The 27371-nt window shown below is 42.8% G+C and overlaps 1 protein-coding gene across 1 annotated transcript; it reads left to right on the forward strand.

Moving 5' to 3' along the window:
- Window positions 1-217: 217 nt before the first annotated feature.
- LOC143820356 (prostatic acid phosphatase-like) lies at window positions 218-26780 on the forward strand. The gene is made up of 11 exons (XM_077303040.1): window positions 218-387; window positions 2553-2648; window positions 4094-4180; window positions 5789-5941; window positions 10205-10303; window positions 14487-14591; window positions 15603-15735; window positions 19135-19217; window positions 21687-21793; window positions 23626-23795; window positions 24697-26780. Exons 1-10 carry the CDS (start codon window positions 274-276, stop codon window positions 23780-23782), a joined length of 1134 nt encoding a protein of 377 aa, XP_077159155.1. The 5' UTR covers window positions 218-273; the 3' UTR covers window positions 23783-23795; window positions 24697-26780.
- Window positions 26781-27371: the final 591 nt, after the last annotated feature.

Consider the following 27371-nt stretch of genomic DNA (forward strand, 5'->3'; position numbering starts at 1 on the left):
TGGTGTTCCACTTTACCAATCTTAAAATCTGATCACCTTACTCTTAGAACAAATTGTTCTGGCAAAAATCAACCCTGCACCCATCACGTTTCTCTTTATTTTCAGGTCTCAGTACTAGAAGAGCTCTGTATATCAAATGACTAAGGGACAGATCTGTCATTGCCTAATTGCCACTTCCTGCTGAAATACCTCCCACCAAGCATCCGCCCCTTTCTGTTCTTTAAAAACCACTCCAACTGTAATCACACGCACTTTTGCATAGCTGTGGCCAGGATGAGAGAAACATATCAAACCAGCAGCTCCAAAATTACATGCTTCTCCCTGCTTCTCCTCATCTTTCTGCTCCTCGCCTCTGTCTCTGGACGGAACCTGAAATTTGCAATTTTAGTAAGTAAATGGAAACAAATGGTTTAACTGCTGCTAAGGTCTTTTGGGATAGTGGCTTCTTTGCATGGCTTTCCTGCACTAGGGGGGTATCATTTTGCTGTGCAAACTAGGACTTCCTCATAGGGTTCTTCTACCGGTAAAAATAATAATCTTGGTGAAATCTCAGATATTCTAGGTTGTGCTGTGCATTTTGAACTCACGTCCTTTTTAAAGGTTCTTTGGAGTTATAATGGTGTTGAATAGGCAGTCTCTCTGTCTTAAAGAAGAACATACAGTTTGCTTTCCACCCGTATATGGAATTTTATATGAAATGTGCCATCAGCTCATATGCAAAAGTGCTTAACAAAACAAGGTTTTGCCATGTTAGTGGGGTGTCGCTTAAAAAGCAGCAGTTTCATCAAATGCATAACAGGGTGGGTGTCTGTCCGTGTGTATATAAGATGAAGGAAAGACCAGTTTTCCCAGGAGATAAAAGTACAGCATCCTTATAGCAGAGAAATAAATATGGGAGCCAATCAATGCAATTCAAGAGCATTGTGCTCGTCGATGGCAATCAATTGGTTTAGGTACGGTGGTTATCTCTTTGATTATCTGTTACCTCCTTTGAATGTTCTGTTCTTGGATTCTGTAAGATTAGTACAACAAAATCAGAGTCCAGTAGCACCTTTAAGACCAACAAAGATTTATTCAGCTATTGGACTCTGCTTTTATTGTGCTACTTCAGACCAACACGGCTACCCATTTGAGTCTATCCTGTAAGACTAGTGTTGCATTCCCTGTGCATGCATTCATGTGTACATCCAGGGTCCAAAATGCTACTGTAATTAGGCCCAAAAGATCTCAGTGGAATATCTGACATTTTTTAAACAACAGATCCCATGTCATATCCCCAGCTCTATTTGGGAGTCACTTTAGTTTCAACTAGGGTTTGTTAAGTCACATGAGAAATATAACCCCCCATCACTAGGCATACTCATTAAGACTAGGGAAACAGAATGATAGAGCTTTTACTATTATTAATAATCATGCTAGAGTACAACCCCCCACCCATTATCTTTGGGTCTACTAACTGCCAGAATGGGGAATGGCTTTTTAAAAACTTTAACATGAATTTATTTTCAGCAGTCCTTAACGGTACCATCCAAAGCAGGGCTACAACTGTCTAAAGAAGTCAAGGGTTTAACTCTACTGTATCAGGGGCATCTTTAAAAATACCATTTTGGGATTCCCAAATTCTTATCTATAAATCTTATTCCTGCATGCCAATAACTACTTGATACTTCCATCAAGAGCTGGTGATTACCAAGGCTATTTAAACCAGCCCTGTGGTATTTTTTGATGTATCTCATACTTCATATTGACCTTTGGGTGTTTACCAGTGCTCCACGTGTACATGTCATGTTGTACTCTCTGTCAGCATTAAAAGACTCTTTAAAAATGTCAGTCCTGAAAAAATTTGTACCATTTTGCACCCATTTAAATCAGTCATCAGAGTACACTACAAATCATTTGGAAGTTGCCCTTGCTACACAATCTACTATCAAGAAAGTAGATATGGGTAGTTGACCCTGAGCCCATTTCAGATGGTCGATCTAGAAATTTAATAAAAGATAATAATATTTGGAGACACTGAAGGTATATTGCTCAATAAACAATTCTCTATTATTATTATTATTATTATTATTATTATTATTATTATTATTATTTCGATTTATTTCCTGCCACTCCCAAATGGCTCGTGGCGGGTTACAGTGTCTTAAAAACCCCATTAAAACTCCCATTAAAAGACTTTAAAATGTCACAACATGGCGGCACAATAATAAGATCCCCTTCCTACCCCCATTCCTAAAAAAGAGGGGGGGTGGAGGAGAAGGAGGTCAATGATGTTCAAGAAGCCCAGGGGAGAGCAGTAAGCAATTATTTGCAGCACATCCTTATTATTCTTTACCTAACTTTACAACAATGTAACCAAATACAGATATTTTGTCAAAAAGCGAAAATGACATGTATATATATACCCATAGACATACATAGATATACAGAGAGAGATTTTTCCATACTTCTGCAAAAAACAAAAACAAAAATTAAGGAGAAGCTATTTTGAATGGTAGTAAGCAGAAAATAAGTGGACTAGAATGATATAATTTTTCCATATTTTTTTCTAGATTTATCGACATGGTGACAGAAGCCCCATTGAGTCTTACCCCAATGGTCTACACAATGAAAGCGAATGGCCACAAGGTTTTGGACAACTGACTGTGGTTTGTTACTTACTGAGACTATTGTGGCTATGTAAACAGAGAATAGGACAATTTACAGGTGTGGTTGAAGACAAGAGGTTGGATCCCACAGTCCTTCTGTGGAAGGTGCTGATGGTCCTGGATCTGTTACAGCAGTTCTTTCCAACCTCAGGAAAGGTTATTCCTGGGACTGCAGGAACCATTTGGACTAATATTTATACAAGATGGGAGGTTGCCATAGGGAAAGGGGTGAATTTAATCAGCTGTCCATTAAGGGAAAAGTGATGAAAGGAAGATTTGACCAACTTCCCCTTCCCACCCCAGCCTCCTGACCTTTGTGGCTGTCCATGCTGGGCCTGTAGCCATGGGAATAAACTTTCCCAGACAGGTCTAAGACCATTTACGCACTGGAGATTTCATTCCAAGCTGCAGGCTGGAGTTTTAGTCATGGCAGGTTGTTCCATCTCTTCCTGAACCCACACAGGGGAACTTTTGGCCCAGTGCACCTCATCCACCCCCAATTTGTGCTCCTGCATGGGAGCTGGGGCAGTGAAGTTCCCAGTGCATAAACGGTCTAATGGGTGATAAGAAACACAAGAAAGGTCCACAATCTTTCTATCTATAGATTGTGGAATGCAGACCAATGTGACTGTAATTGTACAACATGCTAAACAATATTTAAGACTAAATGTACTTAGTAAACCAACTACAAACTATGGTTTCAGATACAGGTTTGATTTATCAAATTTATCAAGATTTACTCTTGACATAATTGTAGTTACATAAGCCATGAGCTTTCATGTGCATGCACATTTCCTCAGACAATGGAACAGGGATCATAAGAGTACAGATACAAGGAGAAAGTAAATTAATAGCAAATTAGTAAACAGCATCACAATATCCAAAATATTCAGTATGATAATTCCTTGCTAGAAAAGCAAATCAGTCCTTTGGATTCAATAGTGGTTCACAAAAATATTGGGAGAATAAAGATGTTAAGGTTAGTGATTAATGGCAGACACTTTCCCAGTTCTGAAAAGAAGTAATTAAAAGAGACTTGTTGCTAGCCCCATCTGTCTCTACCCAAGCATGGAAGCATCCCCACAAGTGACTGATTTGCTTTTCTAGCAAGGAATCATCATACTGCATATTTTGGATGTTGTGATGCTGTTTACTAATTTGCTATTAATTTACTTTCTCCTTATCTGTATTGCTATGATCCCTGTTCCATTGTCTGAGGAAGTGTGCATGCACAGAAAGCTCATGCCTTGAATAAATCTTTGTTGATCTTAAAGGTGCCATTGGACTCAAATTTTGTTGTGCTCCTTCAGACCAACATGGCTACCCACTTGAAATAGTCATAGTTAGTAGGGTATCTACCAAAGGATTGTCCATCCAGTAGTCATAATATTATTACTGGCGTCCTCTTTCAAGCTAGAATCATGCTTGTATTGTTGTTCTCACAGGTTGGAATGCAGCAGCAGCATGAGCTGGGACAATACATAAAGAAGAGATACACAGGCTTCCTGAGTCCTACTTACAAGCGAGAGGAGGTGAGTTTTAGGAGTAACCAGAGATTCTCCTCATTCAGTTCTGAGATTCTTGGCAGACAAAAATAGTTTCTAACATCAAATTGCTTCATTAGAAGGAAAAATCAGATATTTTAAAAATGCAGGGGCCTTATATTGGCCATCTCTAATTACTTCAGTATTCTGTACTCCTGTCTGACAGTGGGACTCTAGGGTTTCAGGTAGCAATCTTTCCTGGCACAACTAACTTTAACTGGGGATGCAAGAGATTCTATCTTTGACCATCAGCATACAACCTGTGCAATCTGCCACTGAGTTATGTCCTCCTGCCACATATGGGAGGATGTTTGAACTTACACAAAAGCCCAACAATGGGCACCACAGACTCACCCATGCCACCGTTTGGCAGGTGGAAGGCGGGACAGAAGAGCGGCAATGGGGGATGACCACGCCGCAGCATTCCCTGGGGCGTGCTTCAGTGGCAGCGTGTGCAGCGTGTGGAAGTGGGGTTTAGAGCAGTGGTCCCCAACCCCCGGTCTGGGGACCGGTACTGGTCCGGGGATCAGTCAGTACCGGGCCATGGCTCCTCCTTGTCCTCCTCCCTGGCGGCTGCCTCGGGGACTGCCCTGCCACTCTGCTGATGGCTCACCTTTGGTGCTCTCCAGTGGCCGCCATGGCTGGGCCTCCCCCTTGGCATAGCACAGCGCAGCTGCTGCTGGCATTGCACCCCAGGGGCGGCAGGAAGTCAGGGGCACTGGCAGGAAAGCAAGTGGAGCAGGGACTCAGGTGCTGGCCATGACGTCCCTCGGCAAAAGACTACCCCCTCAGGCTTCAGTAAAAGCATTGACCGGCCCCCAGTGATAAAAAGGTTGGGGACCACTGGTTTAGAGAATCCTTAATAGGACACTCTTCGGGCTCCTTCCCACCTCTTCGCTGGGATGCGGACAAGCATTCCACCCACCCTCTCTGTTTAATCACATTTTTATGTTGCATTTTGTAGTTTGTCACGGTGTAGTTTGCACAAGAGTATGAGCTTGTTTTGAGGGGAGCTTGAGTATGAGGGGAGTATGAGCTTGTTTTGAGCCGGTGTGCGATTGGGCTCCTTGCGGGGGAATGAGGCCTCCTTAAGGGGGATGGTGGTAACAAGCTGCAAGCAGACCCGGTGGGGTAGGCTTGGGTAGCTCGTTCTTGACCAGATGCCTCTGGAGGTAGCCAATGAGTTTTGCACCCTTTGGCCCTCCACATAGGTCATCTCCCATAGTTAGGCAAACCCCAAATAGAAAATCCATTGCCCAGTGGAGTAATTGATGGATAACTTTGGGTTTGCAGATGGGGTGCAGTCAGCAGACTGCCTAGCTTAGGCTCATACGCTTGTTGCACCAACCCTCAGTGTGTGGTTGTTAATAAATGCCATGGCCATTTAAATGCCAACAACTTGTGTTGCCTCTTCTTTCTCCAAGTTGACCTCCTGCCTGCCAATGCATGGGGAACCTAGGCAAAAGAATCCATTGCAGCCGCCTCTCTGGAGAAAGGAGAAAAGTACTCCCTGGCAGGCACAATTTCTTTACACCCTCAGGGTCCTCAGAGTACGCATCGTATTTTCTGTTCTTGATGTGATCCCCTCTCTTTTAGATTTACATCCAGAGTACGGACGTTGATCGAACCATTATGAGCGCCCAAGTTAACCTTGCTGGTTTATTCCCACCCTCGGCTAGTGAGGCCTGGAATCCACAAATCCTTTGGCAACCTATCCCAATCCACGTGGCACCAACATTATTCAATCCAGTGAGTATTGCTAGCATAAATCAGATATCTGCCCTTTAGGGCTCTTCTTTAGGATCTGACATTTAGCTATGAAAGTGTGTACATATCTCCAAGTAAGAAGGAAAAGAAAATCTTCCCTTAAAATGGACTTATGAAAATTAACCGGCCTAAAATTTAAAGTCTGACTCCAGTGGCACCTTTAAGACCAACAAAATTTTAGTCAATGAATAAGCTTTCATGTGCACTCACCCTTAGCTGCAATTCCTACTGAAGGGCACCGCTAGCTGTATCAGCCCAGAGTTATTTGCATAGGCTGGAACAGAAGTAGTCCAGCTGCAAAAGCATGCTGAAAGTGCATTATCCAGCGTATGTGCACTGTTGCATAAATCACTTTTTTCTCTAAAGAGAAGAGCTGTCTTCATCAAGGTTCAGAGACTGCAGGACATTCTGCAGAAAACTGAACCAATAAGTTCAACTATCGCAAGCCGCTATTTTATGCTATTCAGGTGCCGTTTATAGGTACATGACACTCTCATGCCACAATCAATTCTAGCATAAGATTGAGAGGAAAGCATCATTTTAACTTAGTGCAAAGGAAGAGAAATGCAGGGAACCTACAAGTTGCTTCTACATGGTAGTCTTCTTTACCTTGGCTTCCAAACCAGAGCACCTCTCTACATGACACCGTGCTATAGTTATCCTGTTTCCAGGTTTCCTCTATCTTCAATACCATAGACTGAAGTATAGCATAATAATAGCCTATGGCCAGTAATCTGTGTCAAATGTTAATATTGCCATTATAGCGGTCTAGCATATGCCTTGAAGAACAAAATATAAAAGGTGGCTAGTTGCCAGGGCTGTGACAACCATGCCTCCCTCACAAAAAGCCAATGTGGAGTTACTGTAAAACTTGTATGGGAGGAAAAGGTCATTCAAAAGAGAAAGTGTGCAGAAAATTGCCATGTACTTTCCCAGAGGTGATGCAGCACAGAGTCCTTGCTGCATAGAAGCTGCCAGAGCCCCACAGATTCACTTTTCACACGTGAAATTGAAATGAAGATCTCTGAACTGAATCAGCAGGTTTGAGAAATTGTATCTTTTGGAAGGATTTTTCTTAATGTTTCTTCATCGCCGGCTTCCAATTATCTACTGAGGCGATCCTCTTAAGATTCATTACCAGTTCTTTCCTGCCAGACTGGTTCTGTCCCAGGGTGAGACCTCATGATGATTACTTTGGGAATGCCAGGAGAACGATAATTGCCAGCTTGCCTCCTGGCTCCCGATAGGCAGAAACATGAGCCACCACAACGATTTCACAGGGCAATCTTGTGCTACCTGTAGGAGGGATGGGAGTGTTGGCAGCTCTTGGGTTGCAACACAAGGAGCACTGCCATTCTCCTCACTTTGCTTCCTGCTCAGAAAAGTCTTTTGCATAGCAGAGCTTGGAGAAAAAACAAGAGAGGATCATTTGAGTGACAGCCAGGGAGGAAGAAAATTAATTTAGTTCTCTACCGGGACACTTTGGGGAAACCCAATGTCATGGGACATTCTGCTAATGAGGACGAGTCTACATGTGGCTTCAGTCTACATGTGGCACAAGCAAAACATTAAATTCTTAGTGGAGTGCTTCATTGCTTCAAAGCATTGCTTCAATGCATTGTTTCAAAGCACTTTGCATTGCTTCAAAGCACTCTACATAATACAGGGCGGTTTATTTGAATTACAAAGACAGTGTAAGGTAGGGCTGGTATTATTATTCCCATTTTATATGTCGTGCTAAAGCCCAATTCAGCCATTGTCTTGGCAGAACAGTTGTCAGAAGAGGCCTGACCTTGATAGCCCAGATTAGCCAGATCCTGTAAGTTCTTGGAAGCTAAGCAGGGCCAACCCTGGCTAGTATTTGGGCGGGAGTCCCTCCAAGGGACACCAGTGGTCATGAGACAGAGGCAGGCGATGGCAAACCACCTCTGAACATCTCTTGCCCGACTGCCAAACAATCCTATGATCTCCTGGCTACACACCATATATGATAAATAAATAACTAATCGTTACCTAAAGAGCTTCTCTCATGTGGCCAAGGTAACTCATGCCAGCTGTATCTCACATGGCTGTACCAAACCCATCGTGTCCCTCATTAAGGATCACTAACAAGGAGTAGTCTGACCCTTTGAGTTACAAGGAAAGATCCTGGTAGGCCATTGCCCTGGAAGATCGCTGCCAACTATGAACACTGCAGCCAGAGATGCCAGCAGTTTGCCTTGGATTGCTCACTGACAACAATGATCACTATCTGCTCCCCTGGTGCCAACTTGTGTCCCGCCACTAGTTGAGTCAGTACCTCAGGAGGCAACATTCAAATGAGTATCCGTGTTGGTCTGAAGTAGCACAATAGAATCAGAGTCCAGTGGCACCTTTAAGAGCAACAAAGATTTAATCATGGCCTGAGCTTTTGAGTGCAAGCACTCTTCCTCAGACTATGAACTGACCATCATGACAGTGGGAATATATAAGCAAAAGTTAATTCTGTTACATGAGTAAACTGTGTCACAGCATCCAAATACAGCCATATGATAATTCTTTGCTAAACCAGCCAATCAGACCCCTTGAATTCAGTTGTAGTTCACAAATACATATGAGAAATAAAACTGTCAATGCCAGTGATCAACAGCTTCCACCCCACCACTTACTGCTTGCCCCATCTGTCTTCATACTAGTGTAAGGTGACCAGATTTTAACACTGGTAAAGCGGGACACCATTGACCGGGGGGGGGGGGTCTTGATTTAAAATTTGGTCTATATGGAGCAACAAAAAGTTTCATAGAACGCATAGAATGCAAAAATAGTATTGTAATATATATTTTTAAATTTCAACGTAAGTACAATTTGCCAGGTGCCCCCAGATGTCCCTTCAAAAGTGGGACAATCTGGTCACCTTATACTAGTGTGAAACATTTAGAAGTAGAAGCTGAGCTGCCAGCTATCTTGTCCTGGGACCAGAGAGTTGAATTCAAAATGACATTATATATTACTAACAATCACATAATCCCAAAATAAATTGTGAGGAATGTGGATACTCAAGTTAAACAAAGGTTAGCATGCATACTGAGATTTAAAAAAACCCCGCACTCGAAAACACTTGAAAGCTGACGCCATGAATAAATCTTTGTTGGTCTTAAAGTTGCTACTGGACTCTGATTTTATTAGGGAAGCAAAAGGAGCTGGAGCGGACACTTGTGATGGATGCAGCTGGCCGGGGGAGCTGTGTGTCCCCTGCCGTGCTGCCTGGTATCACTGTGGGGGGGGGGGGCATTCAGGTAACTTCCCAATCTACCTCTAGCTCTTAGCCAGGGGTAGTCAAACTGCGGCCCTCCAGATGTCCATGGACCACAATTCCCAGAAGCCCCTGCCAGCGAATGCTGGCAGGGGCTTCTGGGAATTGTGGTCCATGGACATCTGGAGGGCCGCAGTTTGACTACCCCTGCTCTTAGCAATGGTGCAGGCCAGCCACAGAAGTTTTTGTGTGTTCCCTTGGCGCATAGTGGCTAGCCACAGGGGAGCACTAGTGTTGCAGCACCTGACAACAAATGTCAGCACTGGAGCCAACACTCTCAACTCAAAATAACTCCTTTTTTTCCATTTAGAATCGTCCCACAGAAAAATGTAATCAAATACCTTCAGCGCTTTTCATTTGAAGCATGAGCTTTACTCATCTGACCTCTCGGTTTTCAATTCTGAAATAGCATCATGCAATATTTGCTTTAATTAAGTCAAAAGTTGGATGGCAGGAGAAGTAAACATAACCTTTTGGCACCGAAAGAGGTCAAGCCAGTTCTCAGAGTAACTCAGAAGTTCTCGCAAAAGAAAATAGTTTGAGAAACACTTCGCTTCCCACTGCAATGCATTTATCCCTACATAGCGTTACATAAACTTCATTGTGAACCATGTCAAGGCCACAAACCGATTAGGTGCTACATAAAACCATATTAAAACAACATGAATTGAGACAACAATGACCAGGATTGCCAGGTCCTTCCGGGCCACTGGGGGGGGGGGGATGGGGGGTAGGATTACCACATCCAGGATGAGAAACACCTGGAGATTCGGAGATGGAGCATGGGGAGAACAGGAACCTTAGTGGGGTACAATGTTATAGAGTCCGCTATCCAAGGAGCCATCCCTCCAGGGGAACTGATCTCTGTAGTCTGAAGAAGAGCTGTAGTTCCAGGGGATCCTTGTGTCTCACCTGATGGCTGACATCCCTAATTGTTACTAATTTTGTTCCAGGCATTACGTTTTCCCATTTTTAACTGTCCACACTATCGGAAGCTTCTGAGAGAAACAATGGCCTCAAAGGAATTACAGGACAAATTTAAACCATACAAGGTAACATTTTTTCTGAAACAAATCCTTTTTTCTTAAGACCTATCATGTTGAAAGCTTCAATTGAAACAAAACGTACAAGAGTTCTTATCACTTATTCTGTGTTATTTGGTTCACCAGTTAAATCTGGGCTATTCCATAGACCAGGAGTGGCTAAACTGTGGCTCGCCAGATATCCATGGACTACAATTGCCATAAGCCCCTGCCTGGCCACATGGCAGGGGCTCATGGGAATTGTAGTCCATGGACACCCAGAGAGCCACAGTTTGCCCACCCCTGCCGTAGACTGCACACATAGGATAATACACTTTCAACGTGCTTTGGCAGCTGGATTTTCCTGTGCAGAACAGGAAAATCTACTTCCAAAGTGCATTGAAAGTGCATTATCTATTGTGTGCATACTAGGCCTAGGATCAAGTACACTGTTTCTGTTTTGTTGTTTTGTTTCTGTCCCCTCATAAATGACTGCTTCAGTCATTGTGCTTGAACTCCCGAATTCTCTCCTAAGGAAGATTCGTATGTTTCCCTCGACTGCCGGTGGGTGACGACTTTTTTGTTTTGTTTAGCATTCCCTCTTTCCCTCTCTTGGGCCCTCTTTCTCATTAGTGTGTCCCTCTGCCTTTTTGGGTTAATATTATTAAATTAATTTTAAAAAAATTATATATTTATCTGTGTTTTAATATTGTTTTGATTGTTTGCTGTCTTAGGGACCCCAAGTTGGGTGGAAAGGCAGCAAACAAATATTTTAAATAAAAAAAACACAAAGTGGTACAAATTTGAATTCAATTTTACTGGTAGTTGTGCATCGGGCAGCTGTCCTGAGGCCAAGTCCATCTCATGTCGGGTATTTAGGAACAGTATGGTGGCCAGGTCTCCTGCTAAAGGTTTCCCAACCTCGGTGGGAAATGGGGAATGCTCTAGGTCAGCCTTTTGACTGTGGAGGAGCTCCTGCAATACATTTTCAGATTTTGAGGGCCCCCGGAAGTGATGTCGGCTGGCCATACCTCCCTGTCATGCCCCTCAGAAATGACATGTCACTGGAAATGACATCACCACCTGCACCCTGTTTTCTCTCCATCCCCTCCCCTTTACAATGGCTCTGACTCATTTTGGCTGGAAAGAAAAGCAAGGGCTAAGAAGCCCATCCAGACCCCCATATCACACCACAACCAACTCCTCCCCTATGATTTTTATACCGACCAAGCCCTCTGGGTGGAGTCAGTCAGTTCCTTAGCTTGTGGCTAAGTCCATTAAAGCAGGGGTAGTCAACCTGTGGTCCTCCAGATGTTCATGGACTACAATTCCCATGAGCCCCTACCAGCAAAAGCTGGTACCACTGTTGGTGCTATCTAAATCTGTTCAACACGATTGGTCTCCATTTGTCGCATTTATTGCCTGCTTCAGAAGCAAGACTGCAACTGCTGTGTCAACGCAACATCCTGAGAACACGATAACTTACAGACACATAATTTCTATACTGCAGGCACTTACACAACATTGCAACACAGAATTGTTTAAACACTAACACTATTGTTTAAACACTAATTGTTTAAACACTATTGTTTAAGCAATAACCACACAAAGGGTTCACACAAATTTCAGGTCACTCAGGACACTTTTGTGTTAAATATAATAAAGTAAATTTGCAGCAGGATCCAAATTAGGGATTCCCCACCATTGAACAACAAACTGGCACGGCAGAAATGGGGTGCTTTTTTGGTTCAAGAGGGGCAGGCAATAAATGTAAATAAATAAAATTGATAAGTTGAAATCTTCTACTTTTATATGCCCAAATGCATGGCTATATAGTGTTATAACATCATATAGAATGTAGAATGGTACAGTATAGAACAAAGACTATGTAGACAAAGGCAATAACAAGCCACCTCTGCTTAATCACTTGCTTTGAAAAGCCCAAATCATCTGCGATTTGATGGCACACACATAAATAAGTGCATGTAAGAAAACGTAGACTTGGCTTTTTAAAGACAATTTAAACACCTTTTTTAAAAAGGTCATCCAGTGACCTTGATCTCTGTTACCTCCAAATGGCCTGAAACGCAGTCCCATTTTTCCACCTCCAGACATGAATATAGGGTGACTGCTTAAATCCATGGTGCTCCAAAAAGTTTGCTACTACATTGTGGGCTCAAAAACATATAAAATGGGATGGGTACTTTCTTAAGAGGAGAGACCCGTGCCCACACCTACCAATTTAACATTGAAGGTCGAGGCAGGATTTGGTTGCAGATTATGAGTGCAGGGAGAGAAATACTATCAGAACACATCCCCTCTGGTTTTCAGTTTGGTTTCAAAAAACCTACCAATCTCTGCCTGCAAGCACAAGTAGAAGGGGGTGCACAGTATGGGGGTGGAGTCAGCCGTCATTGGTTGTATATTCCAATTTTAAATTTTGTACATTGCACTTTAACACTGATCAAAAAATGAAATAAATAAAATAAAAATATGTTTGCACAAGGGCACTGCTGTCCACTACCCATGACTCAGTGCATCCAAACATTTGGACAACCAGAAGGAAGAGAAGGCTATCAGATTAATGCCACCAGTGATTTTAACCAAAGCCTCCAAATCTGAGTACAAGGTGGGCTTCAAGTATTTAAAAGGCTGCCATATAGAGGTGGAGAAGAGTTATTTTTTCTTGCCCCGGAGGGATGGACCAGAACCAATGGGATGAAATTAATTCAAAAGAAAATCCATCTAAACATCTGGAAGAAGTTCCTGACAGTTAGAGCGGTTTCTCAGAGGAACAGGCTTCCTCCGGAGGTGGTGGGTTCTCCATCTTTGGATATTTTTAAACAGAGGCTGAATAGCCATCTGACGGAGTCTGATTCTGTGAAGGTCCGAGGGGGTGGCAGGTTACAATGGATGAGCAATAGGGTTGTGAGTGTCCTGCATAGTGCAGGGGATTGGACTAGATGACCCAGGAAGTCCCTTCCAACTCTATGACTCTATGATTATAATACAGAACATTGCTAAGGAAGTGGCCAAATTATAACCATATGTCTTCTGCCTGGCAGAAGTTACTGCCAAGAAATGTAAAAGCAAAAGGTCTTGGCAAGTTACTTTCACCCCAGCTGTTGAGATTTGTTCGGCTTGGCAAATCACAAACAAATTGTCAGTGCTTGTTTAAGCGTGTCGTTCTTTTTATTGTTGCTACCTAGAGTACAGCTTTTTGTGTAGCCTGCACCCTCCTGTTTTAAACTATAGGGATAGATTCAAATGAGTAGCCATGTTGGTCTGAAATAAACAATAAAATCAGAGTCCAGTAGAACCTTTAAGATAAGGTGCCCATTCATCCCACATCTTGTGTCTCGCTTTTTGAAGAAATGTCCCGCGTCCTGGGGCTTTTAAAAGAAGTCCCGCCTGGCTTGGCTGCCACGGGCAGCCTCACAAGCTGCTTGAGGAAGGCCAGGCGACAGCACCATCCAGGAGCTGGGTTTTGCACCCTGGGGGAGGGGGAGGGGGAGAATGCAGGAGGTGACTCAGAATGCAGCTCAACTGTACTGGATGGTCCCTAAATTTCAGTAATCTAGTCTCATCTGCAGCTCAGCTGCCGCCGCTCCCCACTGCCCCCCTCACCGTCACTGCTGCCACCCCGCTTTAGCTTCCTCACAATCTGGTCACCTTACTTTAAGACCAACAAGGATTTATTTAAGGTGTGAGCTTTCAAGTGCAAGAGTGCTACTGGACTCTGATTTGATTAAACTATAGGGCATATTTACTCATTGCTGCCATGTTAAACATCAAAGTAGACCTATGTGCATGCCGAAATACTCCACAGATTAGTTTATGAATCTTTTCTGCAAGGCCTGAAAAAGTTAGGGATAAAACCAAATGCTGAAAAATGTAAACAATTTATTATCAGAGCTCAAAAATGCTTAAAAACCACAAAAGAATATCTATTTGGCACACCTAAAACATTTTGGTGAGTAATGAGTATTGCTGCAAGCCTACACATTATTAAGCAATTTCAGTTTTGTTGGTTGGCTTTCCTGGTATTCTAGTTTATTTTTGTATCTATGTGAAGGAAACCCGCAAGCGGCAAGATACTTCACCTCTGTTGTCTACCTTATGCAATAGTGTGGAGGGTCATAGCCTATATAAATATGTTTCTTCATATACAGATTTGCATGTCAAGATTCTTTTCTTCCTTATTTCCTTTCAGAGAATGTTAAGAACCATAGCTGCCTATTCAGGATACGATATGAAGAGTCTCAGAAATCTGGACACTTTCAAACTCTGGCATGTGCAAGATACTTTATATTGCGAGGTATTTGATTTTAGTTCTTTCATCCTGTAATATTGTACCTGAGTTGTCTCAAAAGAATTGGCTCTGAGCAATTGTCAGCTAAAATGTTAACTGCAAAAATTTGCAAACAGAAAATGATGTTCCCCTTCAATTTAAGCATGAATAGTTCATGAAAATATTAATATCAAAATATTGTGGGATAATGAATAGTATTAGGCTAAGAGAACAGATGGGATGTTGATTTTTTTATTTGAAATGCAAATAATGGTCCCCATCAAAGCTGACAACTAAGAGGCAATCACCAACAGCTCAGCCTGAAATGAACAACAAGCCACATGTCCCCCAAAGCGCTTTAAGATCTACAGATCAAAATCTGCTCAGGATCCCCAGTCCCAGGGAGATCAAATTAGCCTCAACCAGGGCCAGGCTTTCTCAACCCTGGCCCTGGCCTGGTGGAATGCTCGACCAAATGAAATCAGAGCCCCGCAGCAGGGGTAGTCAACCTGTGGTCTTCCAGATGTTCATGGACTACAATTCCCATGAGCCACTGAGTTTTAATAAAATCCTATCCTTTGGTGTGTAACTAACAGAACCTGGCAATACTAATGACTGACAATCAGTTTGAATCACCAGCATCTTTTCACATTCACACTTTAGCAAAAACCTGATGTAGTCATGTTCAGCAGGTGTCCATGGCTCCTTGCCACTGGCACCTCATAGAGTCATCCCTGATCATAAATAAACTGTAAGTCTGGGGCAAGAATTAGTTTCTCTGTTCAATTTATAACTAACAGAAGTAAATTGCTTTTTAACTTGTTAACATTGGTTTGGTTCATTTGCGCTTATTCTTTCTTTCCGTGTCTCATGCTCACGTTTTCTTCTTTCATGCATGCCTCCATTCTTGTTTTGCAAACTTTTGTTTTTCAAGTCTTGCAAAAGATAAAAGAGAATTTAAAGGGAAGTAAAAAAGGGAAGTGAAAAGCAGAAGAGAAAAGGTTTCAACCACAGAAATGTGTTCTATTCTTGTTGCAGTCCATACACAATTTTACGCTACCGACCTGGGCTACTGAGGACCTAAGAGCCAAACTTGGAGAGCTGACTGTCTTGTCCCTGTCCTCCCTCTTTGGCGTTTACAAAAGAGAAGAGAAGGCGCGGCTGCAAGGAGGTAGCAAGAAGATTTCACTGTAGCACTATGACACATTATGCGTCTATCGGTGCAGAATACATTGGCTCAAAGAAGCTTGCTAATCATGAGGCCTGCAAACTAATTGGTTTAATTGGCACATCAATCAACAAAAGCCTTAGCTGATTAATCACAGGAGGCCAATTTCAATCAGTGAAAGATCTTGCATTGATGGAGCTATGAGTGAAGAAAGGGTGTGTTTTCTTTGGGAGGCTATTTTGGTTGTGCTCTTGTTATTGTATTGGGTATCAAAGTTGTGCCTCGTTTTCATCACTCGGGACTTTTCAGCACCAGTTCTGTTTTTGGTTTTTTTGGCAGCAACTCAGCTTCTTAACTGCATCCGCTTTTCCCCTCCTTTACACACAGTATCATCTGGAAGCTGTGGGGGTTTTTTTCCTTCTCGTTTTTCTTGTGTTTTTTTCTGGGTGAAGGGAGGGGAAGGGGGAAGAGCCATGATACTGTGAGTCAGGGAGGAGGAAAAGCAAGACAGTTAAGCTGAGCTGACATAAAAACCCAATGCGGAAAAGTTCTCACAGTTAAAAGATACTGTTTCTAGGACATTCAAAGGATCAATTCATATATTAGATATAGTTGACACAGGGACTGTCAACTAGATATACACTGGAAATTCCATTCTTGGAACTTAGTTCCCAGTTGCGGAGGGAACCACTTCATAGAAGAACTGCAGCGTACAGGGAGATGGAGCTTACGGTTTCCGCAAATCCATGCTGTTTTCACAACCTGAAATAGCCCCAAGGACCAGTGACTGGCTCCACTGAGGAAACCGGCATGTAATAAGGATTTCACATTCGTTTCCCTGGTGGGGCAAATTGCAGCCCCCCAAGGCCCTGTCAGGTCAGGAAAAATGGCATGGGAAGGAGGGCTTTGAACCCTGTCCTCGCACACATGCCTGGAAATTAAGACAGAAATGTAAAACTCGGCTCCATCTAAATGTGTCATTGGCTCAAGATATAGATACAGTTTGCAGCAATAAAAGCCAGACACCTGTGGTTGCTTACACTCGGTCTGTGATTTCCTCAAATAAGGGAAATGCAATAAAGCGACAGTATGACATTTTTAACCCTGGTGACTATATTATCAGTTATAGGCAGGGAGTACAGATTGATTGCTTCTGGTCGAGAAGAGGAGTGTAATCAGAACCACTTCTGGATTTACAAGTGGGGCACTTACCACAAAGCTTTTATCAGAGTTTAGGCACACTGAAGGCGGTCGCTGATTGCTGATTGGACGTGGCATTATATTATCTTTATTCTCCCTGCCTCCTATTGTCTCTTAAGTTATTAGTTTTAAGCAGACTGATAAAATATAAAGAACTCAATTACATTTGAACAGCTGTGAAAATCTCCCTCAAAATAAGATATACCAACTGAAAGAGTAATGGATCTACTATTACCTTCTAATAAACCAGGAAATGTCTCCATATAATCTATATTTTGGAGCAAAGGTAGAATTAAAAGATTTCTAGGCTCAGAAAAATAATTACATTCGAAGGACACATGATACAGAGACGGCTTCTGCATAAGAAATTTGGCTTGAATCAGCGCTTGTCTGGTTGCACTTCCAGATGAAATCGGGCCTGTTCAGGAGCGGTCCCAGGCCTGGCACAATTCAGACCCTTTGTTGGTATCCCTCTGTAGTTGCTGGGGAGGCTCTTCCACACTTTGGGGCAGTTTGTTGCATTTTTACTGCTCCAGGCCACCTTGCAGCATGGCAGAATCTCCCTGACCCAGAGCAGCACGGTGGGTTGGCATGAGGCATTTTTGGTATTTTTAAGAGTGTGTTGTTGTGTAATGGCCATGCAGGTCAGGAGACTGCAATGGAGCGGAAAGGAAGATAACCCTAGAATTGCCAGCTCCAGATTGGAAAATACTTGGGGATTTTTGGGTTAGAGTCTGAGGAGTGCGGGGCTTGGGAAGGGAAGTTTGCACCATGTGACAATGACTGACAAGCCAAAAAGAGAGAGAAATACCAGCCAGGAAGATACCACTTCCTGTCCACCAGCCTCCACATGCGTGAGCAAAAATTTGAGGTGGACAGGCCAAAGGTTCCCATGTGGTAGTGGGAAAACTCAGGGCAGCTAGCCCTGGCCCCAAAATCAGGCAGCAATGTGACATAACGCCTTCCATGCGGTAGAGGTCAGAATGTCTACCCTACCTGCATGGCAGTCATATAATAACTTAAGATACCTTGCTTGCCAATTCTAGATGGTAAGGCATTAAGGTGCACCAACATAAAGGCACACCTATGCTGAGGAACAGTCAAATATAAACAATAATTGGGAAGCTGGCCAGATGGAAGGATACCAAAAAGACAAGTAGAACAAGGACATCATATGTACTCTGATTAATCCCTCTGCTCTTTTAATATGTGAGAAAGGATACAGATTCCACTCTTGCATATTTTGGATGTAGAAGGAAATACACAGAAGACAGATAAGCCAAATTGCAACTGTTGATATTATCTAATCAAATTCAGTACTAGAAAGCCTGACAGGCATAATCTAGTCAATGTTAAACACTTACCAGTCAAAGCCCATGCAACTGAACTCAAAAGTAAGTCCCACACATTTCAGATTATTCCTAAGGGTGTGCTTGTGCTCACTGATAAAGTAGTTGCATACAGAAGGACCCAGGTTCAATTCACAGCACCTGGAGTTTAGAGGGGGAAAGGAATCAGATAATAGGTGATGTGAAATACCTGTACCTGAGACACTGGAGAATTGCTACCAGTCAGAGTAGACAATACTGATCTTGAAAGCCCAAGGCTGTTGGTCTTTCATGTGTTCATCAGGTATTTCATGTGTATGCACGTAGGATTGCAGCATTAGAATTCCATTAACAGAATTAAACTTCAGGTCCTGGCTTAATGGTAGAGCATCTGCTTGGTATGCAGAAAGTCCCAGGTACATCCCTGGCATCCCCAGTTAAAAGGTCTAGCTCAGGGGTAGTCAACCTGTGGTCCTCCAGATGTTCAAGGACTACAATTCCTATGAGCCCCTTTTGGAATAGTTTTGAATGTTTAGGAACATCCTTCTGTAGCAGTGGTTCTCAACCTTCCTAATGCCACGACCCCCTTTGGGTTGCCGAGGCCACTGCTCCCACCGCCAATGCAGTGGCAGTGTTGCCTCAGCGACCCAAAGGGGGTCACGGCATTAGGCAGTCGTGGCAGCGGCTGTGGTGGCAGCCTCAGCGACCTAAAGGGGGTCGAGGCATTAGGCCGTGACGGCACAGCGGCAGCCTCGGCGACCCCTGGGAAAAGTGCTGATCGACCCCTAAAAGTGGTCACGACCTCCAGATTGAGAACCACTGTCCTATAGCCTTTTTTTCACCAGTATTAACACTCTTCTCTGCCTCCTTTAAGGTCTCCTTGTGAAAAATATTCTAGAAAGTCTCACAAATGCTACTAAATCTCCTGACAAAAGAAAAATGCTCATCTATTCTGCCGTGAGTATAAGGCCTTTGGCCAAAGTTCTGTTAATATCTGGACAACTCAGTGGGGTTTAACCACTTCAAACTGGCACAAGACTAAAGGTTTTTATTAATGCACTTTGGAAACTTGCAACGCTGACATCCCACTAAGATGGTAAAATGCCCCATAAGAATGTCTAAAATGAAATTAATGTATTGACGCAGGAAGGAGCATCTTTGTGACAGCTCTCTGAGGTAAATCACATACAAAACACATACATTGGAAATACTTAATACTTCTTTTACATAACAGGGTAAATTTGTCCACTTTAAATCCCTATCACAGCACTTGGGATTACCACAATACAGCCAGAGCACTTTTTGCTCTGTCATTTCTGTATTCCCCCCCCTCACAAAGTTCTTTTCCAAAACAGGAAGGAGATGTATATAGCAGACTGTAGTAGAACCCAGAAACTCTCTAAAAATCATAGCAATCATCTATGAGAGAAAAAAGGGAAGGAGGAACAAAAATTGCATATGCTAATTTACATTTGAATGGTGCAAATGTGCATATAATTACCATAATTTAAATATACTGTTCTAACACAGTCCAGGTGTCAATTGTTGCTGGGATCTTTTTGATTGAGCCTCAATTTTAATTCTTTTTGGTTAGTTCCAAACAGATTTAGTTAAATGTAGCAGCCCCCCCCCCCTTCTAACTGCAGGTAGCTCTGAGTACTTTGTCAGGGCTCCAGCCTGCACAGTCCCTTCAAGTCTTTTTACTAAGGAGAAGCAACACTTGGAAATGTCCAAACACAGCCCATCTTTTGTCCTAGAATGCCCTTTGTGGTGAGCTTTCAAACCATCTACTTTATGTTTAGGATCTAATACTCTGACCAGCCTCTCCCCCCTGGTGCCTGGGAGGGCAGAGAGAGAGAGAAAAAGAAACTGATATTGAATTAGACCCCCTAGAATCATAGAAGCATAGAGTTGGAAGGGATCTCCTGGGTCATCTAGTCCAACCCCCTGCATTATGCAGGACACTCACAACCCTATCGCTCATCCACTGTAACATGCCACCCCCTTGAATCTTCACAGAATCAGCTTCTCTGTCAGTTGGCTATCCAGCCTCTGTTTAAAAATCTCCAAAGATAGAGAACCCACCACCTCCCGAGGAAGCCTGTTCCACTGAGAAATCACTCTAACTGTCAGGAACTTCTTCTGGATGTTTAGACGGAATTTCTTTTGAATTAATTTCATCCATTGGATCTGGTCCATCCCTCCGGAGCAAGAGAGAACAACTCTGCTCCATCCTCTACATGGCAGCCTTTTAAATACTTGAAGATGGTTATCAGATCCCCTCTCAGTTGTCTCCTCTCCAGGCTAAATAGACCAAGCTCCCCCAACCTTTCCTCATACGTCTTGGTCTCCAAACACCTCTCCATCTTTGTTGCCCTCTTCTGGTCACGCTCCTCTTCAACTTGGTGCCCAAAACTGAACACATGACTCCAAGTGAGGCCGAACCAGAGCAGAGCCCTGTTAGAGTTATCCTCTTTTTTTCTCCTTGGCAACATTTAGATATGCAATAGAGGGGTAAGGCACCAAGCTGCTTAAAATAATAGAATAGTTTTATTAAGAAGAGAAGCAAACTTTGTATCGAAAGAAAGGAGTGAGATAGTCCTAACTATCTAGGTGTTACTCTTAATCCATTCAGTCAGTTGTGGAGGCAAGCAGGGAGGAAGTGTTCTCAAAGGAGCAGGAAGTCTCCAAATGAGCCAATCAAGACACAAGAAGATTTCTCAAAAACACCAGGCAGTTCCTATTCTAATGAAGCTAAATACATATCTTCTACAATGCCCCATGTGGAATATTCTTCCTATGTTTTTGAGCCACGCATACTGCCAATTTTACATATTTCAACAGGATTCTTGTCTTTAAGACCTGTACAATGGGAAGAAATTCAGGAAGGGAGGTTTGAACAAGTACAGAGACACTGTAATAGATAAAGCTACTGAAATTCTGCCCATTACGTAGCTGTGGAAGACACCACAGTCCGGCCAGAAGAAAGACATGTCCCTCCTAGTTGGCAATTGATTTGCAGGCAATTGTGTTACCAACTTCCAGGAGGGGACTGGAACTCTCCCAGGGTGACAGCTCATCTCCAGACCACAGAGATCAGTTTTCCTTGGAAAATGTCTACTGTGAAGCAGGGACTCTATGTAGGATGCATGGCTGAGATCCCTCCCCTTTCAAAAACCTTCCTTCCCAGGCTTCATTCCCCAATCTCCAGGAATTTCCCACCTCCCAGCAAGCAACCCTAGATGGGAATTAAAAATCTTTGTCATTTCCTAAAGAGGCAAGAAGGGAGAAATCTATAAATTCAGGTTTGCTTAATAATGTTCAGCATCTTATAATTAATTTAAAAATTAAGATAGGAACATCAACTGTAACATGGCTTTTTTCCTCCTCAAAATTGTTTTTTTTGGGGGGGGGGGAATTTTACAGCATGACACTACCCTCGGTGCTCTCCAGATGGCGCTCAATACTTACAATGAGAGACTGCCACCATACGCTGCTTGCCAGATTTTTGAACTGTATCAAGAAGACACAGGGTAAGTATTTTATTGTGACAATCAACAGCACATTTATGCTTGCAGGAAATTAGGCAGAAAAGTTTCTCTGGGCAACATAGAAGTGTTTTAATTAAATATGCATGCCTAACACAGCAATATGGGAAAGCCAGGGAGTCATGGTTCTGGAATTTCCAGCTGCAGGGCATTTTATTATACTAACACCATCTGTTAGTCTCAGGAATTAAACCATTATACACAAGATAGATTTAAGTTGCTTGTGAGTGAAATAACTGGTGCTTTGCGCAAGAGGATGTGGTTCAAGGGTTCATCAGCAGGCTTAAGAAAACTGTAGTATTTAATATTCATTTATACCTTGCCTGTCTTCCCAATTGTAACCCAAAGCAGCTCACAGGACTCTGTTTTCCATCTTATCCTCAAAATAATCCTGTGAGGTGGGTTAGGTTGAGAGAGCATGATTGGCCCAAGGCAACCTTGCCTGGCAGAGTGGGGACCCAAACCTTGATCTCCCACATCCTAGTATGACAATCTAACACTACATCTAGAGTTAGCAGGTCTTCTTCTATGGCTTCCTTCAGGTAATCCCTAATGTCTCCCACCACTCCATTAGCCAATGGGAGAAAAATTAAATATCAGCACCAGAGTGGCAGCATTATATAATTTCCAAGGGAAACCCAGAAGTGATGTCACATCACTCTAGAAACTGTCTGAAACTCTATGATATTACCATAGAGTTTCTGGTGATTCTTAGAGCAGAGTGCTATCAGCTCGGAGTTTGCCCCAGAAGCAATTTAACACCATTGTGCTGACAGTGCCCGACTGTCCCACCAACTGCCAGCCACTCGCTGGAAACCCTAACCACACCACAAACTGCAGGGAAAGGAGATATGTAATAGATGCAGCATTCTGTCAAACTTCATTTGCATGGTCACCTTAGCTCCCAGTTTGGAAGAGGTATTAAATGGAGAAAGGGATTGATCCCCTCCATACACACAACCTGAAATGTTCCCAAAGGCTGATTTTTGTCCTGTCAGGGAAAGCCATGCAAGATTCCCTAATATAGCAAGTAGTACCCTCTGAAGCTATTTCAGGTAAGCAAAGCAGCCAAAGACGGAAATCTGAAGTTTCTTCTCCCTGTTTGCTGCAGTCCCAAGTCCAAACTGACCATGATGCATGGTGAGATTGGCGCAAACATAAAAGTCACATTTGACTGAAAAACAAGATGGGGGGACCCAGAAACAACCTATGATCATTGTGTGAATCGGCCCTTCTGAAGCTTCCGTCATAATCAGGGACAGGGATATTTTCATGCCCATGAACAGCTCTGTAACTTATCCTCTAATATCAGTTGTTCTCAAAGCACCATTGTGTCAATGCCTTAAGATTTTAATACTGCTTTCTGAAAAAGAATACTCTGATATGATCATCTAGCTAAGCAGCCTCCAATCTTACTGAGCACTTTTAGAATTCTGAGAACAGGGAGTGACATCACAAAATGGCTGCTACAGGATGATGGGGCCAATAACACGCTGGTGGGAGGACCCACAAACATTGGGAGATTCCAAGCCAAGCGTCCTTCAACAGTGGAGCCAACTGTTTCTGAATGGGTGCTCCCTACAGACCAAAATGTTAGGCCTCCTGGGCTCTTCTGTAGCACTGCCTGCTCTCTCCTGAGGTGAAGAAAAGCCAGGATTCACTACTGACTTCACAAAACGGTGCTTTGAGGAAGAAGGCATCGAGTACCAGGAACCACACTTGCAGACACTATGGCCCTCTCAGGCACCATCTTGGGACCACTGTTCTAATTGTTTTCTCCCTACACCTTCTTTTCTTTTCTGGTTTCTGCAAATCAGAGAGAATACCATTGAGATGTATTTTCGGAATGACACTTCGAGAGACCCGTACCCCATCACCCTGCCAGGCTGCTCGTTTGCTTGTCCGTTACAGAGGTTTGCTGAGCTGGTTTCTCCGATCTTGGTAAACAACTGGGAAAGTGAATGCAGGCGCTAAGACACGAGGAAAGGTAATAGAATATCTTTTGCCAGGCGGTGCGATAAATGCGGGAGCCATTGCAAAATACAGAAGATATTAATATAAGCAGTTTAAAAAAAAAAAAAGCTATGTGAGAAAACAGACTTTCACCCTATTGCCATAAAGCTGAAGACCTAAGAGAGGCAGCACCATATCTCAAAGAATCAAGAGTTTTGACCAGCTCATAGAATCTACAAAATTAGCCATTGATCCATCCTGTTCAGGGTTGCTTACTCTGTTAGCACTAGCTCTTCAGGGTCTCAGGCAGGAAAAGTAAAACGGGAATCCCATGGCACTATGAGATTATTCCGATTAAGTCTTGTGAGTCTTGACAGTGCCTCTGGACTCCTGTTTCAGAGCTTCAGGCTAACACAGCTACTCACTGGGCATTAAGAAAGATAATTCTTTCCCTCCTGTATGAAAACACATGCTCTGCCAGTGGTTAACAAAATGTCACACACAGCTCAGGGTGTTGTTGCTGTTAAATAATTGTTGATTTGTAGAACATAAGCTGTATAACCAGACCACAACCTAGACATTCTGCCTTCTAATCAAAGCTGCCACTTAAGTAGAGCTGAGCTGGAAAGGAGACTGTTAAGGCTAATTTTCTTCACTATCGCCGGCATAACTGTGGAGCAAAATACGATGGGAAATGGAGCACCATTCAGTCATCTGATTAACTGTCTTCACTAAGCTGGAGCTAAAATACTCAGGGAAGGACTAAGTGCTATCTCCCGTTTCTCTTCCCAAACAACTGGTTATTCTTCTCAATAGGGCTATGTAGAGGCAGTCACTGGACAACGGGATAAACTATACGTGTAGTGTGAAGCAGCATAAGTATTTCCAAGCTACTGATATGCTTAGGAAACCTTTTTTCTCTGCCTCTTTTACAGGATCAGGAAGAGTTGCCAGCCTCCAGGAGGGGGCAGGGGGTCACCCAGAATTATAACGGATCTGCAGACCACAGCAATCAGTTCCCATGGAGAAAACAGCTCCTTTGGAGGGTGGACTCTTATACACAGCTTGCATTCCTTCCCTTCTCAAATACTGCCCACCCCAGGCTACACCCTCCCCCACAAATCTTTAGGAATTTCATAACCAGGAGTTAGCAACCTTAGGATCTAGATATCCAGGGGCATGCTACAATTCAAATTCTCTGGATGAAATAGTGTGGGGATTGTAATCTGGACAAGACACATCAATCAGATTTTTACTGCACTGAGAAAGACAGAGTGTGATGATGCGTAGATTTCCCATCCCAATGTTTTCATAATTATTTCCCACTGGAGAATATCCCCTGATTAGTAATGAATTTAACAGCAGGCTTCTGTCATGTTTGTATATATTCTAACTATATGGATATTAACAGTAAAGCTTGCTTTCAGTAATAAATGCAACATTACCTGGGAGGTACTGGATTCCACACAAGAGATGAACCCTCTAAACACCTCTGGAACTCTTCCAGTGCCACCTTAAAGACAGCTACATCCTTCTAAACCCTTTAATCTCAATGGATTTTCAAGGGTGTAATAGTTCTGGCAGTCTAGAGTCTCAGCCATCCTGAGATATTTTGGATATAAAAAATTCTCATGAACAGCCTAGACAAACTGAGAATTAGCCATCCAGTTTATTTGTTCAAGGGATCAGGGAGAACACCACCACAAATACCAGTTATTTCTGGCGACTGGCTCAAATGGGCGGATGGTGTGCAAACTGCTTATTTCATGTCTAATTCCCCATCCAGTTATGGATAGACATGTATGTAGCATGTTTGGTGCCCAGCTGGACTGGGGTCAATTCCCACAACCAATGGCTTTGGATCCCTTCAGTTTCATCACTAAATTGCCCCTAATCCCACATGGCTTTTTTTTTCTGCTGCTGTTTCCATGATCCCGGCATGTTTTTTTCTTTTCCACCAGTGGAAACTTTGGTTAGATCCAACCCATTGTAAACTATAATCTCTCAGCTGCACAATAATTACATTCTACAAAAGGTTCACTACGGTCAGTGTTCCATGGCTTCTAACCATTTTAGCACCACCATGCACCAGATCCCTGTAATGTTCTCTGTCCAGCGAATGCAATGCACCCATTCTATTATGACAATTGCATTATATTTTCCTGCTGTTCTCATTGACTAGCCATGCAGTGGAACCTTTTGGTATATATTATGGGCCATTGATTCCCATGCAGAAATTTCATTTGTTAGAGGAACTCTGTACCAACAAAGCATACGTTAGAAAAATAAAGTATTAATTCCTTTCACTGCCTGCTATAGGGCAGAAGTCCCATGCTTCATGCTGCCCTCCTAAGCAGAGTTGCACCCTTCTAAGCGTATTAAAGTCAGTTGGCTTAAAAGCATTGTTCTACTTAGACTCACACAGCCAGAAAAGCTAGAATCAGTTTACTAATACTGTGACTGCGATTCTATATTATTTGCATATGTAAATAAACCTAACTTTTAGATTCAGTAAACATGTCAGTTTTTATCTAGAACTGGGGTCCCCAGTCTTTGTGGGCATGGGGGCATCTTTGGAATTGTATTTGTTGTGAACCGCTCTGAGACTGTCATCAAAGAGAGGGCAGTCTACAAGCCCAATAATAAATAAATAATAAAATTCTGACACAGCATGGTGGGCCCAGCCAAAGAATATCTGTCCCAAAATGGCTGCCGCAGCTTAACTTCAATCACAGAGTGAAGATTCTTGTGCTGTGGTGGTAGCTGCTGCAGCCAAAGGAATATTTGTACATGTCTGCACAGCCAATCGGATGCCTTGCTGAGGAAAAGCCCCATCGGACCCCACCCATTTTCTACACACACTTGGCAGGATCCAGAAAAGACACTCGCAAAGGCCATTCTTGGGTACTCCTGATCTAGAGAGATTTCCAGACATTTTGGAAGCATCAAACATATTAAACCCATTCATTGTTGCCCAAATTATTTATGTTTAAGCAATAAACGTGTCTTTGAAAATGTATTCTATAATCCATGGTCTCATTTTTTAATGTTACAAATTGCCTTATAAAAATGTTCATGTTTCATGTTTTCAGTAAGTAAAATCTTCTCTTAAAAAGCATTTCACAAGAAAATATTGCATCACAGCTTTGTTGGGGGTTGTTGTTTTCCTTGGCATTCCTCCAAAATATTCCAGGGGGGGAATCTTAATTTTTATGGATGCATATCACTAATTTAAAAAAAAAGAGAACATTTTGTTCAGAGGTTGTTGTTTTCCTTAGCATTTCCTAAACACATTCTGCATGGGAGGGGAGGGGAGGGGAGGGGAGGTGGGGGAACTTAATTTGTATGGATGCTTCTCCCCAGGCCTTCATATCTTTAAGATAACAAACCCTCTTTTCATATTAACTGATTTACTGAAAAAGTATACACTGGCATTGGCCATTGGCAAGGGTCATTCTTTCTATTGGCCCCACATTGGGTACTCCTGATCTAGAGAAATTACCCCATATTTTGGAATTATCAAACATATTAAACATATTAGCTGTTGCCAAAAATATTTACATTTAAGTAATAAACACGTCCTTCAGAATACATTGTATAATCCATACTA

The sequence above is a fragment of the Paroedura picta genome, chromosome 11, assembly GCF_049243985.1.
Source record: "Paroedura picta isolate Pp20150507F chromosome 11, Ppicta_v3.0, whole genome shotgun sequence".
Classification (NCBI taxonomy): domain Eukaryota; kingdom Metazoa; phylum Chordata; class Lepidosauria; order Squamata; family Gekkonidae; genus Paroedura; species Paroedura picta.

Coding starts and splice junctions, on each gene's coding strand:
- LOC143820356 (XM_077303040.1), top strand. CDS start 274: ATGAGAGAAACATATCAAACCAGCAGCTCCAAAATTACATGCTTCTCC. Junction 388..2,552: donor ACCTGAAATTTGCAATTTTA/GTAAGTAAATGG, acceptor ATTTTTTTCTAG/ATTTATCGACATGGTGACAG. Junction 4,181..5,788: donor CTACTTACAAGCGAGAGGAG/GTGAGTTTTAGG, acceptor CCTCTCTTTTAG/ATTTACATCCAGAGTACGGA.